At 37.4% G+C, this 15,661-nt stretch overlaps 1 protein-coding gene across 2 annotated transcripts in view; it reads left to right on the top strand.

The window, feature by feature from the left end:
- Positions 1-850: 850 nt before the first annotated feature.
- LOC131987733 (brain-enriched guanylate kinase-associated protein) overlaps positions 851-15,661 on the top strand; it is a 66,687-nt gene continuing 51,876 nt past the window's right edge. Inside the window, exon 1 of one of the 2 annotated variants that reach the window (XM_059352597.1) lies at positions 851-939. Coding sequence is in view for 1 of the 2 variants with exons in the window: in XM_059352598.1 (XP_059208581.1) it covers positions 917-939 (23 nt within the window). In the remaining variant the exon portion in view is untranslated. The remainder of the gene's footprint in view (positions 940-15,661) is intronic. The other variant, XM_059352598.1, reaches the window with a different exon arrangement.

Raw genomic sequence — 15,661 nt, 5'->3', positions numbered from 1 at the left:
TATAACTTTTGATGCAAAAACTTTTTATTTGTACAGTAAAAAAATGGAATAAAATGGCAATCTTAAACATGAATGAAAAAATAAAAATAAATTAATAAAAATTTTAAACGTTTAAAAAATTTATAAAATTAATAAAAAAAATATAAAATTAAATTAAATAAATAAAAAAGGAAGAAAAGCTGCAAGCTGTAGATCGGAAAATAAAATAAACCTCCATCCAAACCTAAATGACTTCAAGTAGCTCAAGACTGACCTCACTCCAAAAAATGAATGAATTAATGAATTAATAAATAAATAAATAAATTAAAGATGAATAAATAGATAAAATAAATGAATTAAATGAATGAATGAATTAATACATTAAAATAATAAAAAAAATAAACAAAATAAAATAAAATAAATAAAATAAATACAATTAATTAAATTAATTAAATTAAATTAAATAAATAGAAAAAGTAAGAAAGGCTGCAATAAAAAAAGGGAGAAGAGGGGAAAAAAAGGGGTCTCAGTCTCAGTCCCCTCCAGCTGTCGTATCGAAGTAAAATGAAAAATTATACAAATAAACAAGACAATAACAGGCTGGATGACGTTAATAATAAGATTTTTATATTACTGTCACATTTACAGGCTCCTTCAATCATTTCTTAGAGTGTAAAGTTCTGGAAACCACAGCTGCTGGTTTTTACTGTAAAAACAACAGGGTTATTTTTTACAGTGTACACCTCCTCCTGCTCCATTCAATGCTCAGCTCTCTCTCTCTCTCTCTCTCTCTCTCTCTCTCTCTCTCTCTCTCTCTCTCTCTCTCTCTGCCTACCAGCTTGTCTCCAGTCAGAATTAGAGGAGGTTTTTCTAAATGCATGCCGCTCTGAGGGGCTGCTGCTCAGGCTCATGAATATTGTGATCTTATCAGCTGAAAATGAGGCGAAAAGCATATAAACGGTAAGAGGAGGAAGAGGAGGAAGAGGAGGAGTGCATGCCTGCTGCCTGGTTGTGTTCTAGCTGCTGTGAGATAAATGTGAGTGTGTTGCTTTGCCTCACTTGTTAGTGATAATAATGATTGTTGTGAGTAGCTGCGGTGTCGTTGTGTCCATGTGTTGCATAGTCAGAGGGCTGCTACACTGTAAAAAATGTCTGGAGGTTTTAGGGTGAAAAACTGCTAAACCATGACAGTAAAAGACGTAAAATGATAAATGAGTTAATTCAGTTTCAGTCACAATGAAACACTGTAAATGTATATATCAGACAAAACAGTTTTTTTTACAGTTTTATTTAAAAAAAAATTCCACTGTAAAATACTCTGGAACTTGTAGCAAAAATATACTGTAATACACTGTAAAAAATGTTTGTAGTGGGGTTACTCGCCCTCTTTTTGTGTCTTTTTTGGTCATTTTGGGTCTTCTGTTGGGTCTTTTTTAGTTATTTTATGTCTTTTTGGGTCACTTTGTGTATTTTTGTAGTCATTTTGTGTCTTTTTTAGTTATTTTGTGTCTTTTTTGGTCATTTTGTGTATTTTTGTAGTCATTTTGTGTCTTTTTTTAGTCATTTTGTGTCTTTTTTGCTCATTGTGTGTTCATTTTTTGTCATTTTGTGTCATTTTTTGGTCATTTTGTGTCTTTTTTAGTCATTTTGTGTCTTTTTTTAGTCATTTTGTGTCTTTTTTGGTCATTTTGTGTCTTTTGTTGTGTGTTTTTTTGTTATTTTGTGTGTTTTTTTGTTATTTTGTGTCTTTTTTTGGTCATTTTGTGTCTTTTTTGGTCATTTTGTGTCTTTTTTAGTAATTTTGTGTCTTTTTTATATCTATTATATTATATTATATTTTCATATTAAAAACGCAGGAAGATTTCTGAAAAAGGGAGATGTAACAGTTTTTTTAGATCACTCTAACAAAGCTATTTTTTCATTTTTCTTAAAAAAAAATATGTAGACGTTCAGGAAGAACTCAGGGCGCTCAAAGTGAAGTCGGATCAATGATAGGTATTATGGTTTTGCCAAAAATGCTTTCTGTTCGAGGCCAGAAATTCCAGTCTGTCCACCTCTGGCTGCTGTCACTGTTCTGGAACATTGGCAGTTTGTGGCACTTAATTCTGTTGTTTGCTCTGCTCTGATTCGTTGACCGCAAAGCCTTTGATGCTTTGATGTGATTACAGTTACAGATACACACACACACACTCCTCCAGATACACATGCTTTCACACACACACACACACACACACACACACACACACACATTTTGAGGTTAAAGGTCATAGGTTGCTGTATAAATAAATACTTGTAAAGGAATGCTTGTTGTAGGTGTGCTCCTTGTATATAATATAGTATTGTAACATTACTAGTATTAATTGTTATAAATCTCTGAAGAATCTCATCATAGTGTACACACACCGGCAGTAGCCCCCGTGGCCCTTTCACTATTTACCCAGAGGACATTTTCTAGAATAATTTTACCGTAATATTAGAAAAAGTTGCACCGTATTTATGACGGTAAAGTTCTGCTGCTGGTTTTCACCATAGAAACACCAGGTTTATTTTTTACAGTGTGGGCTGCCTGCGGTGCATTCAACAGTGCAGTATTTGCAGTTTGGTGGATGTGAATATGTTGTGCAGCGTGCTGGATTAAACTGAGCTTTGTGTGGCTGTAATCTCTGCAGCAGCAGCAGCAGCAGCAGCAGAAGAAGAAGAAGTGGAGGCTGTTTGCTCTAGTTGAACTAAATCTGCAGGGTTTTTTTTCTTTCTTTGCTCAGTCGATTCAGCTGTCATTCTGATTTTATTGGCGTGAGAATAATGAGGCGGCAAATGTTTTCACAGCCCTCAATTAACTCTCATATTCATTCTCTGGCCCAGATGATACCACAGAGAGGCAATTATGTCTGAACAAGAGCATCATGAGAGAGAAAGTTGTTCTCATTAAAGCAGAATCACCTCACCTCGTCTACATTAACGCTATGGAGCACAACCTCTCCTGCTATATCACCTGATGATAATAATAATAATAATTTATTTTTCTGACTGACTGGATCAACACTTAGAACCAACAAGAAACAAAGAAAAACCAACATAAATGTGATCTTGTGATTGTGTGTGATCCTGTCATCAACTCTGGTTTTATTCTAGTGGGACTCTGTTTGATTTGGCTCTTTGTGTTTAGAGGAACAATTTGGGTCATTTTGTGTCTTTTGATGTGTCTTTTTTTAGTTATTTTGGGTCTTTTTTAGTCATTTTGTGTCTTCTGTGTTGTTGTTTTTTGTCTTTTTGTCTCCTCATTGTTTCTTTTTTTGGTCATTTTGTCTTTTTTTGGTCATTTTGTGTCTTTTTTTGGGTAATTTTGTGTCTTTTTTTGGCAATTTTGTGTCTTTTTTTAGTCATTTTGTGTCTTTTGTTGTCTTTTTTAGTTATTTTGTGTCTTTTCTAGTCATTTTGTGTCTTCTGTGTTGTTGTTTTTTTGTCTTTTTGTCTCCTCATTGTTTCTTTTTTTGGTCATTTTGTCTTTTTTTGGTAATTTTGTGTCTTTTTTTAGTCATTTTTCATCTTTTTTTTGGTCATTCTGTGTTTTTTTTTTAGTAATTTTGTGTCTTTTTTGGTCATTTTGTGACTTTACTTTCTTTTCTTTTTCTTTTCTTTTTTAGTCCTTTAGTCCAACATTAAATGTGATTTTGAATCTTTTTTTACTTCCGAAACACTATCATGTTCAATATGTATATATATATATATATATATATATAGAGAGAGAGAGAGAGAGAGAGAGAGAGAGAGAGAGAGAGCGAGAGAGATAAATCCATAGTGTTGCATGTAAGTGATGAGTTCATTACTTTATATTTCAGAGTGAATCATGAAGACTTCTTCCAGATGTTGTTGCCTTTAGGTGTCTTTATTATTTGCATGTCAGCATAATTTGATCACAACTTCCAGAAGTTAATTGCTTTCACCTCCAGCAGTGAGGAAACATTGATTTCTGTATTTTGCAGATGATCTCTGCTTCCTGATCCATAATTAAAGCAAACAGGGAAACTTGAGCTCTTTGAAGTCACTTTACTACTTCCTGTATGAAGCTTTAATTAATCTGGAGGAGAAACAGAACAATGGCTGCTGATGTGTCACCACTTCATAGATGGCAGTCAAGTTAAATCATGTGATCTTTGCTGCAGAGCTGCACGGGAGGCAATGCTAGTTATCACATTTATTCAACCTGCCATTTCAATTTAAAACTTCTTTAACCCTTTGATGCACAACATGACCCTCATGCATTCCCCATGTTATTTAATTATTATATGATTAATAATTATATTATGCTATTTAATGCTGCTGTGTGTTTCTGTGCTCTATCTTTTGATATCAACTTATTTTACGATTAAATATTCCAAGTATTCTTTAAATATCTTGTTTTTGATAACAACAGATCATTATTTACATTTCGCCTCTCATACTTTATGAAGAAAAAAAGGTTTTGTCTTATTCCATAGCTAACTACTTGGCTAAGTAGCTTGCTAAGCTAACTACTCAGCCAAGAAGTTAGCTAAGTAGTTAGCTTAACAAGCTACTTAGCTAAATACTTAGCCAAGAATGTTATTTAATGCTGCTGTGTGTTTCTGTGCTCTATCTTTTGATATAAACTTATTTAATGATTAGTATTCTTTAAATATATATATTTTTTAATACAACATATCATTATTTCCATTTCGCCTCTCATACTTTATGAAGAAAAAAAGGTTTTGTCTTATTACATAGCTAACTACTTGGCTAAGAAGTTAGCTAAGTAGTTAGCTTAGCAAGCTACTTAGCTAAAAAAAATGGATATGGGTCATGTTTGACCCATGTTGTGCATTAGAAGAGTAGTGACACAAAAAGGGATTTTATTAAAAAATGAATAAAGGAAAACATAAAATTAGGATGTATGATGATTACAAACAAACTAATTGATGAAAACCTGGAATACTGAATGATGAAAATAATTTATTGCAAAGATATAGAACATAAAAACTCATGTATATCAGGTCACTTTAGACCATGTTGTGCATCAAAGGGTTAAAGACATAATTCATATCTGAGGCAGGTTTTCTAGTGATGCGACACAAACTCAACATAAATATTTGGCCGTTTTAACAGCCAAAGCACTGAATTAAATCCAGAAATGAGAATGAACAAGTGTTGAAGGCTGTCCAAACAAACCATCAGCTCCTCTCTCCTCTAACATGGTTATTGTTATGGTTATTGTCTCAGATAATGAGCCAAAACATGTTTCTCTTCTTTTACTTGTCAGCTGAATTAGATTGGTGCAGAATAAATTAAGATCTCAACAGAAGAAAAATCACTGTCTTCACAGGAAGAGCACATTAAGAGAATATTAGTTTCATAAAAATCATGTTTTATTACTTCTACAGTGCTTTAATTTTACCCTTTTAATGGAAATAATTGAAAAATGGAAGTTAAATCGTTGTGGCAAGTCTTATTTTCCATCTCGTGCTAATTTTCCGCTTCAAAGTTCTGTGTACAGTAGATTGCTGTAATCACTATTATTATTATTTTATTGTTAGATTATTAACCCTACTGAGTCTCCAAAAGCTCCAAATAATCCAGACTTGTTGCCTCCATCAGAGTATAAAACAAAGCAGCGTGGAGCCCTACTGTACATTTACCTCTAAAGTTCTGGCTGTAAACTCCATGAGGCCAGTTTCAGTTTGATGATGATATACCAAGTAAAACTGGAGACAAGCTCAAATAGATTTAGTATCAAATGATAGAACTGGATGGAACCCTCTTATATGGTAGATTTGACGCCTTTGGTCACATTTGACACATTTAACATTCTTTATTGAGCATGATAGTGTTTTAAAAGTTAAAAAAATATTCAAAATTACATTTCATGTTGGACTAAAGGACTAAAAAAGACACAAAATGACTAAAAAAAGACACAAAATGACCAAAAAACGACACAAAATGACTAAAAAAAGACACAAAATGACAAAAAAAAGACACAAAATGACCAAAAAACGACAAAAAATGACTAAAAAAAGACACAAAATGACTAAAAAAATGACAGAAGACACAAAATGACTAAAAAAAATTGTTCGTCTAAACACACCAGAGCCAAATCAAACAGAGTCCCACTAGAATAAAACCAGAGTTGATGACAGGATCACACACAATCACAAGATCACATTTATGTTGGTTTTTCTTTGTTTCTTTTTGGTTCTAAATGTTGATCCAGTAAGTCAGAATAAAAAATCTATTATTATTATTATCAGGTCATATAGGTGAAAAATATACCAACATGGTATTTAAACATGTTTTAAGGTGAATACAGGCAGGATGGAAGGAGTCAGACATGGAGGAAATAAAGTAGTTTTAGCTTCACTTGGCTTGCTGTGACTCTTAATTAGGTCTCTCCAAATGTTTCAGCGTAGCTTCATCAGCTGTTTGTCCCAGTGATCCGGGCCCCCGGCAGCGTTTGGCCCCTGGGGGCCGTCAGCAGCCCACCAGGCTCCTCTCTCACTTTGAGGAACGAGCCTGAAGAGCCTTTGTTTGTTCGTCTGTGCCGTGTTTCCTGAAGCTAGTCACGTAGCATCTGAAGGTAGCGAGGAGGCTCCTCCAGGTCGGCCTGCAGCAGATCATTCTCCTCTCTAATTATCTCCAGGACGACCACATCACACATTAACTGGGACTCATTGTAGGATTGGACTATACACTGCAAAAAACATGAAGCTCACCAAGTATTTTCTTCTTCTATCTAGCAATAGCATCTTTATTATCTTGTTTTGAGTATAATTTACCTGCTGACCATAGCTTTATGTGTTTATTTTAACAACATGCGTCTTTTTTTTAACATAAATGAGTGAATAACCTCTTCACAGGGATTTCAGTCTTGACTAAAGGACTAAAAAAAGACACAAAATGACAAAAAAAAGACACAAAATGACAAAAAAAATACAAAAAAGACACAAAATGACCCCAAAAAAAAAGACAAAGCCTAGGCGGCACTGGCCCACCCATTTTACTCACTGGACCACGCAGCCAAGTTTGATAAAAACATATTTTGTTACAAAAAAATATAAACATGTATGTAAGAAAGGAAATAAATGTATAATTAGGGCCACGGGGCAATCGCCCTAACCAGATGATCCACCAACACCACCAACAGCCTCATTGGCTCCCATATTAAAAACGCAGGAAGATTTCTGTAGAAAAGCATATTTAACAGTTTTTCAGATCGCTCTAACAAAGCTATTTCTTAATTTATCTTCACAAGAAAAAATATGTAGCTGTTCAGGAAGAACTCAGGACGCTCAAAGTGAAGTCGGATCAATGATAGGTATTATGGTTTTGCCAAAAATGCTTTCTGTTCGAGGCCAGAAATTCCAGTCTGTCCACCTCTGGCTGCTGTCACTGTTCAGGAACATTCAGGTGGCAGTTGATTCTAGTGTTGTGTCCTTACTGGTTTCCACACCAACTGGTTGCCGTAGGCTATGATCTGCGCAGTTTCTGCTATGCGTGAGCTGTCCGTGGTGCTGAAACAACAATCGCTGTTAATGTGAGGATTCTGTCTGATGCAGGTCTGTGTTATTCTGTGCGTTAACACTTTATCTACTGTTTGGGTTCATCTGTAGTCGGCACTTTGTGCAATAAAATTATTAATTGTGCCGTGCAATAGAGACAATACGCATGTTTTGTCTTTCCTGTTGTATTGTGTACAGCCTTTATAGAGCTTTATAGAGCTTTATAGAGCTCTGTTGGGAGAGCTTGTGTTATAGGCAGGGTTTTGCACTGTGTCATTTCCTTTTTGTAATGCATAATGTTGCAAAGTAAAATAGTAAAATAATATTATCTCTGCCTTCATTCTGTAATATGCAAGATCTCGCAGAAGTATTATTTTTTTTATTTTTTTTTAACTTAAGGGGCCCTTAAGGGGCTCCGTATAAGACATCATTGTTTTTCCAGTGTCTAGATATTATTTTACTTACTTAAAGAATTCTTACAAAGAAACATTAACTTACTGCACTGGCAGATAGTTTGACTTGTTTAGAGCGTGTATTTGCTTAATTCTAGTTATTTATTTGTCATTCTTAGGGTAATTGTGTCCTTATGACAATATGGTATTTTATTATCCATTAATCGTACATGAAAATTGTATATTTTTACAGTAAAACTGTGTTCTCTACAGTTTTTGTACTTTTCCTGGATTTACGGTAATTAAATTGTCTGCTACGGTGATATGCAATTCTTAATTTTACAATCTATTTCTGATGCAGTTTGACAGTGGCTTCAGAGAGAGTTTTTTCTTCAATTTTTTTCAAGTTACAGTCTCACTTTAAAATCTAAAAAACACACACAAAATGCACGGTTGCCCATGAAGTTGGAGTAATTTTGTTTTCGTACACAATCCTCTGTTAATTGTGGTTTTGTTTTCATTTCGATATGTTGGAAGAGATTAATCAATAAAGTTATAGATATACACTTTATCTTTCAAGAATAAATCACATTGTCACAGTCATTTCATGGAAAGAGGTAAAACATATTTTATTCCAACTTTATGAACGACCGTGTAAAATAATTTATGTAGACAAATGCCACTATGGGCTTAATTACATTTAATATGGTTAATTTTAGTGTTTTGGGCTGTGTGCAATAAGAGGGAAAGTGCTGACTGTCAAATTTGTTACCACTCGATTTTATTGTGATTTTATTGCGATTATAAGCAATTTCCGCTATTTCGTTACAATATATTGGTTTGTGCAGTGTGTTGCATGTGGAGCTGGTTGATGAGGGATCTGTCTGGAGTTCAGTTTTGTCTTTGCACATGAATCTATATTCTCTTATTTCTGAGAGTCTCAGTGTTCAGTCTTTGTGGTCCCAGCTCAGCGCCCCGTCGCTCCCGGGACTATTGGAGATACGCCTGTCAGACACACAGCGTTTATAAGGACGGCTCAGTGGAGCAGCAGGATCTCTGGATCACCCAGACGCTGGACCTGAAGGGTCCAAAACACTCACAGTCCATGTCCTGTATGACAGGACGTCACATATAAAACCAGAGGATAGAGCTCTTCAATTCATGGGTCACTGCAAAAACTGACAAAAATAAGAAATAAATCTCTAGAATGAAGCAAATACATGCTGGAAACAAGTCAAATTATCTGCCAGTGCAGTAAGTTAATGTTTCTTTGTAAGAATTCTTTAAATAAGTAAAAATATCTACAAACTGGAAAAACAATGATGTCTGGAAATAAATACAAATATTCTTATTTTGAGCAATTGTGACTTGAAAAATACATTATTAACATTAAAATAAAGCAGAAATACTTGAAACTAGCACAATTTTCCCTCATGTCAGTATCTGTGGGTAGATACTGGTGGTAGAAAATGCTTTTTAAATATCATTTAAACTCCATGCAACTAAAACTCTCAACTAGAGCCAATATTTGAGGTAAAAACTCACCATATTCAACAGTTGAAGAGATTGAAAAGCATGAAAAAGCTCACAATGTCAATCCTAAAAACAAGTCTTTACACAAGACTGAAATCCCTGTGAAGAGTTATTCACTCAATTTTGTCTTTTGTTGTGTCTTTTTTAGTTATTTTGTGTCTTTTTTGGTCATTTTTTGTCTTTTTTTTTGTCATTTTGTGTCTTTTTTAGTCATTTTGTGTCTTCTGCGGGGGTTTTTTTTTGGTAATTTTGTCTTCTAATTTTTTGTCTTTTTTAGTGAATTTGCGTCTTTTTTAGTCGTTTTGTGTCTTTTTTTTAGTGATTTTGTGTCTTTTTTAGTCATTTTGTGTCTTTTTTTTAGTCATTTTGTGTCTTTTTTTGTCATTTCGTTTCTTTTTTAGTCCTTTAGTCAAGACTGAAATCCCTGTGAAGAGGTTATTCACTCATTTTTGTTACAAAAAGACACGTTAGCTTGTATGTCAGAAGCTAAATTATAGTCAAAACAAGATATTTTAAATACTATAGCTAGATATAAGAATAAAATACTTGGTGAGCTTCATGTTTTCAGCAGGCTTTAACTTGCCCTCACTGTGTCCTAGAGGCTATTTTATCTCTGATAAATGGTTCTTTCTTTGTTCTTTCAGCTCATTAATGCATTAGTTTCAGCTCTGATCTCTCTTGTTCAGGTCACGCTCCACAGAAACCATTTGTTCTGCTCTCTCTCTGTTGTGAGTCCGACTGTAATATGAAGAAAACATGCAGTTTCACCACACAGTAAACACTCGTATCGTAGCACTATTACCAGCTGCATGTTGAACAAACTGCTCCTCCTGCACCCATTACACCCAGTAAAGCTCCAGTGCTCCCTGCAGCCTGATGCATGCTGGGCTCCAGATGTCCATCTGGGCTGAGATGATAAAGAGGAGAAGCCTGGAAGGTGGAAGGATCAGGATCCTTTCTTCAAAGGAAACGAGCTCATCATGGCCCTCTGTACCTCTGAACTACTGAACGCTGGAGACCAGGGGTCTCACACTCAGATCACCTGGGGCCGCTGGATCACAATGACCAAAAAAAGACACAAAATGACGAAAAAAAGACACAAAATGACAGAAAAAAGACACAAAATGACAGGAAAAAAAACTAAATTTCTTAAAAAAGACACAAAATGATCAAAAAAGACACAAAATGACAGAAAAAGAGACAAAATGACCAAAAAAGAGACAAAATTACTAAAAAAAAAAAGAGACAAAATGACCAAATGACCAAAATAGACACACAATGACCAAAAAAGACACAAAATGACCAAAAAAGACACATAATCACAAAAAAAGAGTCCTGCTAGGGATCAAAAACAGAGTGGAAAGGAGGGTCTGTTATGTGTTGGACTTGTATTTATAAAGTGGCCAGAAACTTGATGATAAATGTTCATCCATTCAGGTTAATGTGTAAAATACAACTTCTCAGTACTAACTTTGCTGCCTCAGTTTAACCCTCTGGGCGGTTCATTATTTCTACAAGGATTGGTCAGATTAAAGTTGTGGTGATGGAGCTTCATGAAAAGTTAAGGGATCACTAAAGGTTTTTGGTTTTATGGCATTAAATCCCTTTAATAGTGGTTCAGATCATTCTGGACCAGTTGGTTCCCAAACTGGTTCAGCTGGACCAGAACCACAACTTCAGTATGAGACATGTTCTCATGTTCTCATGTTCTCAACACTCAGAACTCTCAACACCACGCAGGATAAATTAATTAAAAGGTGCAATAAAACGGACATGTGCAACACAATTGATATGTGCAAAACATTTAATCCACCTCATCTATAGATTATAGCATTACAGAAGCCATTTATTTATCTTTATACTTATTTATTACATCACACGTCCTTGTTCTTGTTTAGCTCGGTATTTTTAAATGTTTTTACTTACTTACTGTGTTATGATTGTCTTACTGTGCTCCTTATGCTGTGGCACTTTCAATTTAGTTGTATAGTTGTCTATATAATGACAATAAAGGCTCTTTGGGGTTATTAAAAAATTGAAATAGGAACAAATCACCTTTAGAGCGAACCATAAAAGTCCCACGGGACTCGCTGCTCTTTGTCTTTAGACATGTTATAAATGAGCCTCTGACAGTAGAACAGCCTTTAGTTTTCTGGCTGATGCTTCATCAATCATAGCTGAAACATTTCAATAGATGAAGGTAATATTACTTCCTACGCTATTGTGTGCAGCTTTTTACTCTGAGCAACTCTGTAGCTAGTTTGTAAGAGGCGAGTTGATCATTTACAGGCTCAGAATCTGCTTTAGTGAAGAAACTCTGTTGTGCATGTTGCTTGTTTGTTATCAGAACTACTTTTTCCTTTTCAATGCAAAAAAGATTTGTGCAAAAAGTCGTTTTCACTTAAAATATTGAGTCAAATAGCGAGATGAATTTGAGTTAACCTCGTTGTCTTTGTTGTCTTGACATAAAATTCTTTCGCAGCATCGACACTCAAATATTTAAGTTGAAACAACAAGTTTGGTTTTACAGTGTAGTTTTTTTCGGTGGAAATCAACGAGATTCTCTTTGTGTCTTTGTGTTCGGAATGTGTACTCTCCAATTATATATATATATATAGATAGATAGATAGATAGATAGATAGATAGATAGATAGATAGATAGACATGCCTCATCATATTTTCTTGTTTTTGTTTTAATAGTTGTGACATTTGGTGTGGATTCATCTTCTGTTTTATGTTTACCTGCTGTACTTACACAAACTTTTTCATAATTTGCTAGCTGGCAGTGAACAAGAAAAATGCATCATTTATATTCATGCTGCATTCGATTGCACTCAGAACTCGGAAAGATCCGACCTCCGAGTCAGAAAAATGCAATTGAACGGCCCTTGAACTGGATTCCGACTTGGGAATTGGGATAGGATCCAAGCAGCCCGAGTAGGTCGGAAATACGTGGAAAACGTCAAAGTAAAATGGCGCCACACACCGTGAGATAAACAGTCACTTTATCTTCAACATTTAGTCTGTTATGTGTCGTTTAATTTAGCATTTGTGTTACTAAAAGAGTAGGATTACTTTGTAGTGGTATTTGCACTCCCACTCTGTTAATTAAAGAGTTTGTGTGAGCGGAGTAGGGACGCACAAACACAGTAAAAGTGTAAAAAATATGAATATAATATATTTAAATGCTCGAAAGACATCCAATCCATCCATCACTTTGCTGTGGTCGGCCATGTTTTCTGAGGTTGAGCAATGAAACCCATTTACCTCAGAAGTCAGAATTTTCAACTTGGATCTTTCCGAGTTCCGAGTGCAATCGAACGCAGCATTAGCCTCACCGCGCCCCCACTGTCATGACTCCGGGCCCCCCCTAGGGGGCGCGCCCCCCAGTTTGAAAACCCCTGGTCTAGACCATCCTCCCTCTGCTGCTCCACCCTGTTAGCTGAGGGTCGCTACAACCTGCTACCCCCCCCTAAACGTCTCTGGCCACAGAATGATGATCATAATAATAATATACATGATGGTTCTCAGTAGATCTTTACATCTTTACATCTCTACTTGGTGTCTGTGAGCAGATATTACGTCTCGTCTTCCACCAGGCGGGAAGCAGGTATGTCACGACTGTGTTGTCACGGCAACCAGCCTCAGTTAGGACTCGTTCTGTCTCTCAGACACAATATTAACAATGAATGGAGGAATCTGAACCAGACCGCAGTCTCACACACACACAACGTATATATTTATATATATATATATATATAGTGAATCATCTCTTCAGTACTCTGTCTCTTCCTTTTGTTTCTCTCTTTCTCTCTTTTTTTGTTGTTGACACATTCAGGTGCAGCAGTATGAAACACAAAATCTACATTGTGGCAGCTGTTGTTGAAAAAATGAAATAAAATCAAAAAAGGAGTAAAACCTTAAAGAGAAGTCAGAGTTGCCGCGGGCTAAAACAGGAATTAAATCTAAGAAAGTGAGAGTTGTTTTTCCTGATGAGAAGGAAACATCTTTAGAGTTCAACATGACCTGGACTTTATTTGACCTGATGGATCTGAAGTTTATTTCTCTGTCAGACTGTGGAGATGGATTAGTGACCAGGTCCTACTGGGACCAGGTTCTATTGGGACCAGGTTCTACTGGGACCAGGTCCTTCTGGGACCAGGTCCTACTGGGACCAGGTTCTACTGGGACCAGGTACTACTGGGACCAGGTCTACTGGGACCAGGTCCTACTGGGACCAGGTTCTACTGGTACCAGGTCCTACTGGGACCAGGGTTCTACTGGGACCAGGTTCTACTGGGACCAGGTCTACTGGGTCTGCGCAATCTATCAGTCTTCCTGGTAGACTCTCAGCGTGGCCAGCAGGCCTACCGTCACATGGCTTTTTAAATCTAGAATTACTCATGTTTCTATATTCCCCCTAATCATACTGTCTTGTATCGAGGCTTAGCTTTTTCCCTTTAGGGTTAGCATTAGCATTAGCGTTAGCGTTAGGGTTAGGGTTAGGTTTTTGGGAAAAGTGGGGAAAAAGGGTCCTTTGTTGCCCGGTCTCATACAAAAAGGGGAACATAGGACCCGGGGAACATTGGACCCAGAGAACATAGGAACCAGGGAACATAGGACCCAGAGAACATAGGACCCAGAGAACATAGGACCCAGAGAACATAGGACCCAGGGAACATAGGACCCAGAGAACATAGGACCCGGGGAACATAGGACCCGGGGAACATAGGACCCGGGGAACATAGGACCCAGAGAACATAGGACCCGGGGAACATAGGACCCAGGGGACATAGGACCCAGGGAACATAGGACCCAGAGAACATAGGACCCAGAGAACATAGGACCCAGGGAACATAGGACCCAGAGAACATAGGACCCAGAGAACATAGGACCCAGGGAACATAGGACCCAGAGAACATAGGACCCGGGGAACATAGGACCCGGGGAACATAGGACCCAGGGAACATTGGACTCGCGGAACATTGGACCCGGGGAACATTGGACCCGGGGAACATAGGACCAGGGGAACATAGGACCCGGGGAACATTGGACCCGGGGAACATTGGACCCGGGGAACATAGAACCCGGGGAACATAGGACCCGGGGAACATTGGACCCGGGGAACATTGGACCCGGGGAACATTGGACCCGGGGAACATAGGACCCAGGGAACATTGGACCCGGGGAGATAGGACCCAGGGAACATAGGACCTAGGGAACATAGGACCCGGGGAACATAGGACCTGGGGAACATTGGACCCGGGGAACATAGGACCCGAGGAACATAGGACCCAGGAAACAAAGGACCCGGGGAACATAGGACCCGGGGAACATTGGAGCCGGGGAACATTGGACCCGGGGAACATAGGACCCGGGGAACATAGGACCCGGGGAACATAGGACCCGGGGAACATTGGACCCGGGGAACATTGGACCCGGGGAACATAGGACCCGGGGAACATAGGACCCGGGGAACATAGGACCCAGGGAACATAGGACCAGGGGAACGAGGAGCTTCCTGTGCAGAACCAGACATTAGACGGAGACCTTGCCATGTTGTTCAGGTGATGTCAAACACGGTCAGAGCCACAGAGTGAATGTGTCTGAACTGAATGAGGGCTTTTGACCGTGATGCTGTTCTCCAACACAAAGGCTCCGGGGGATAAATTAAACATAATGAGTCTGTGACTCATCAGACTCCCTGCAGTGCCTTTAATGTTTCCTCGGCCCTGCAGACGCCACGTCACTCATACCGATATATACAAAATACTCTTTATTAGACTAGCGTAGATACATTGTGTGTGTGTGTGTGTGTGTTCCTGTACTTCCTACATAGTGAGGACCACAACACATTTTTAGCCAACAGAGTGAGGACATTATAAATACTAAACTAAAACAAGCAAACTCACTCTAAAAACTCATTAAAACTAACTGAATTTGAAAACAAAAGTCCACAAGTTCACAACGAAATTAAAACTAAAACTAATGAAAAATTCAAAACTATTATTACCTTGCAAGGGAATTCACTATTCCAATGAGGGTCCTCACAAAGATAGAAGTACAAGAATTTGTCTGTGTGTGTGTGTGTGTGTGTTCTTGTACTTCCTACATAGTGAGGACCAGAACACGTTTCTAACCAACAGAGTGAGGACATTTTTGCAAAGTGAGGACATTTCGGCCGGTCCTCACTTCTTTAAAGGCTTTTTTGAGATTTCAGACTTTGTTTTAAGGGTTAAAGGTTACATG

The sequence above is a fragment of the Centropristis striata genome, chromosome 16 (assembly GCF_030273125.1).
Source record: "Centropristis striata isolate RG_2023a ecotype Rhode Island chromosome 16, C.striata_1.0, whole genome shotgun sequence".
Classification (NCBI taxonomy): Eukaryota; Metazoa; Chordata; class Actinopteri; order Perciformes; family Serranidae; genus Centropristis; species Centropristis striata.
Note: the sequence above shows the minus strand (reverse complement) of the source record. Positions and strands in the feature narration are given on the sequence as shown.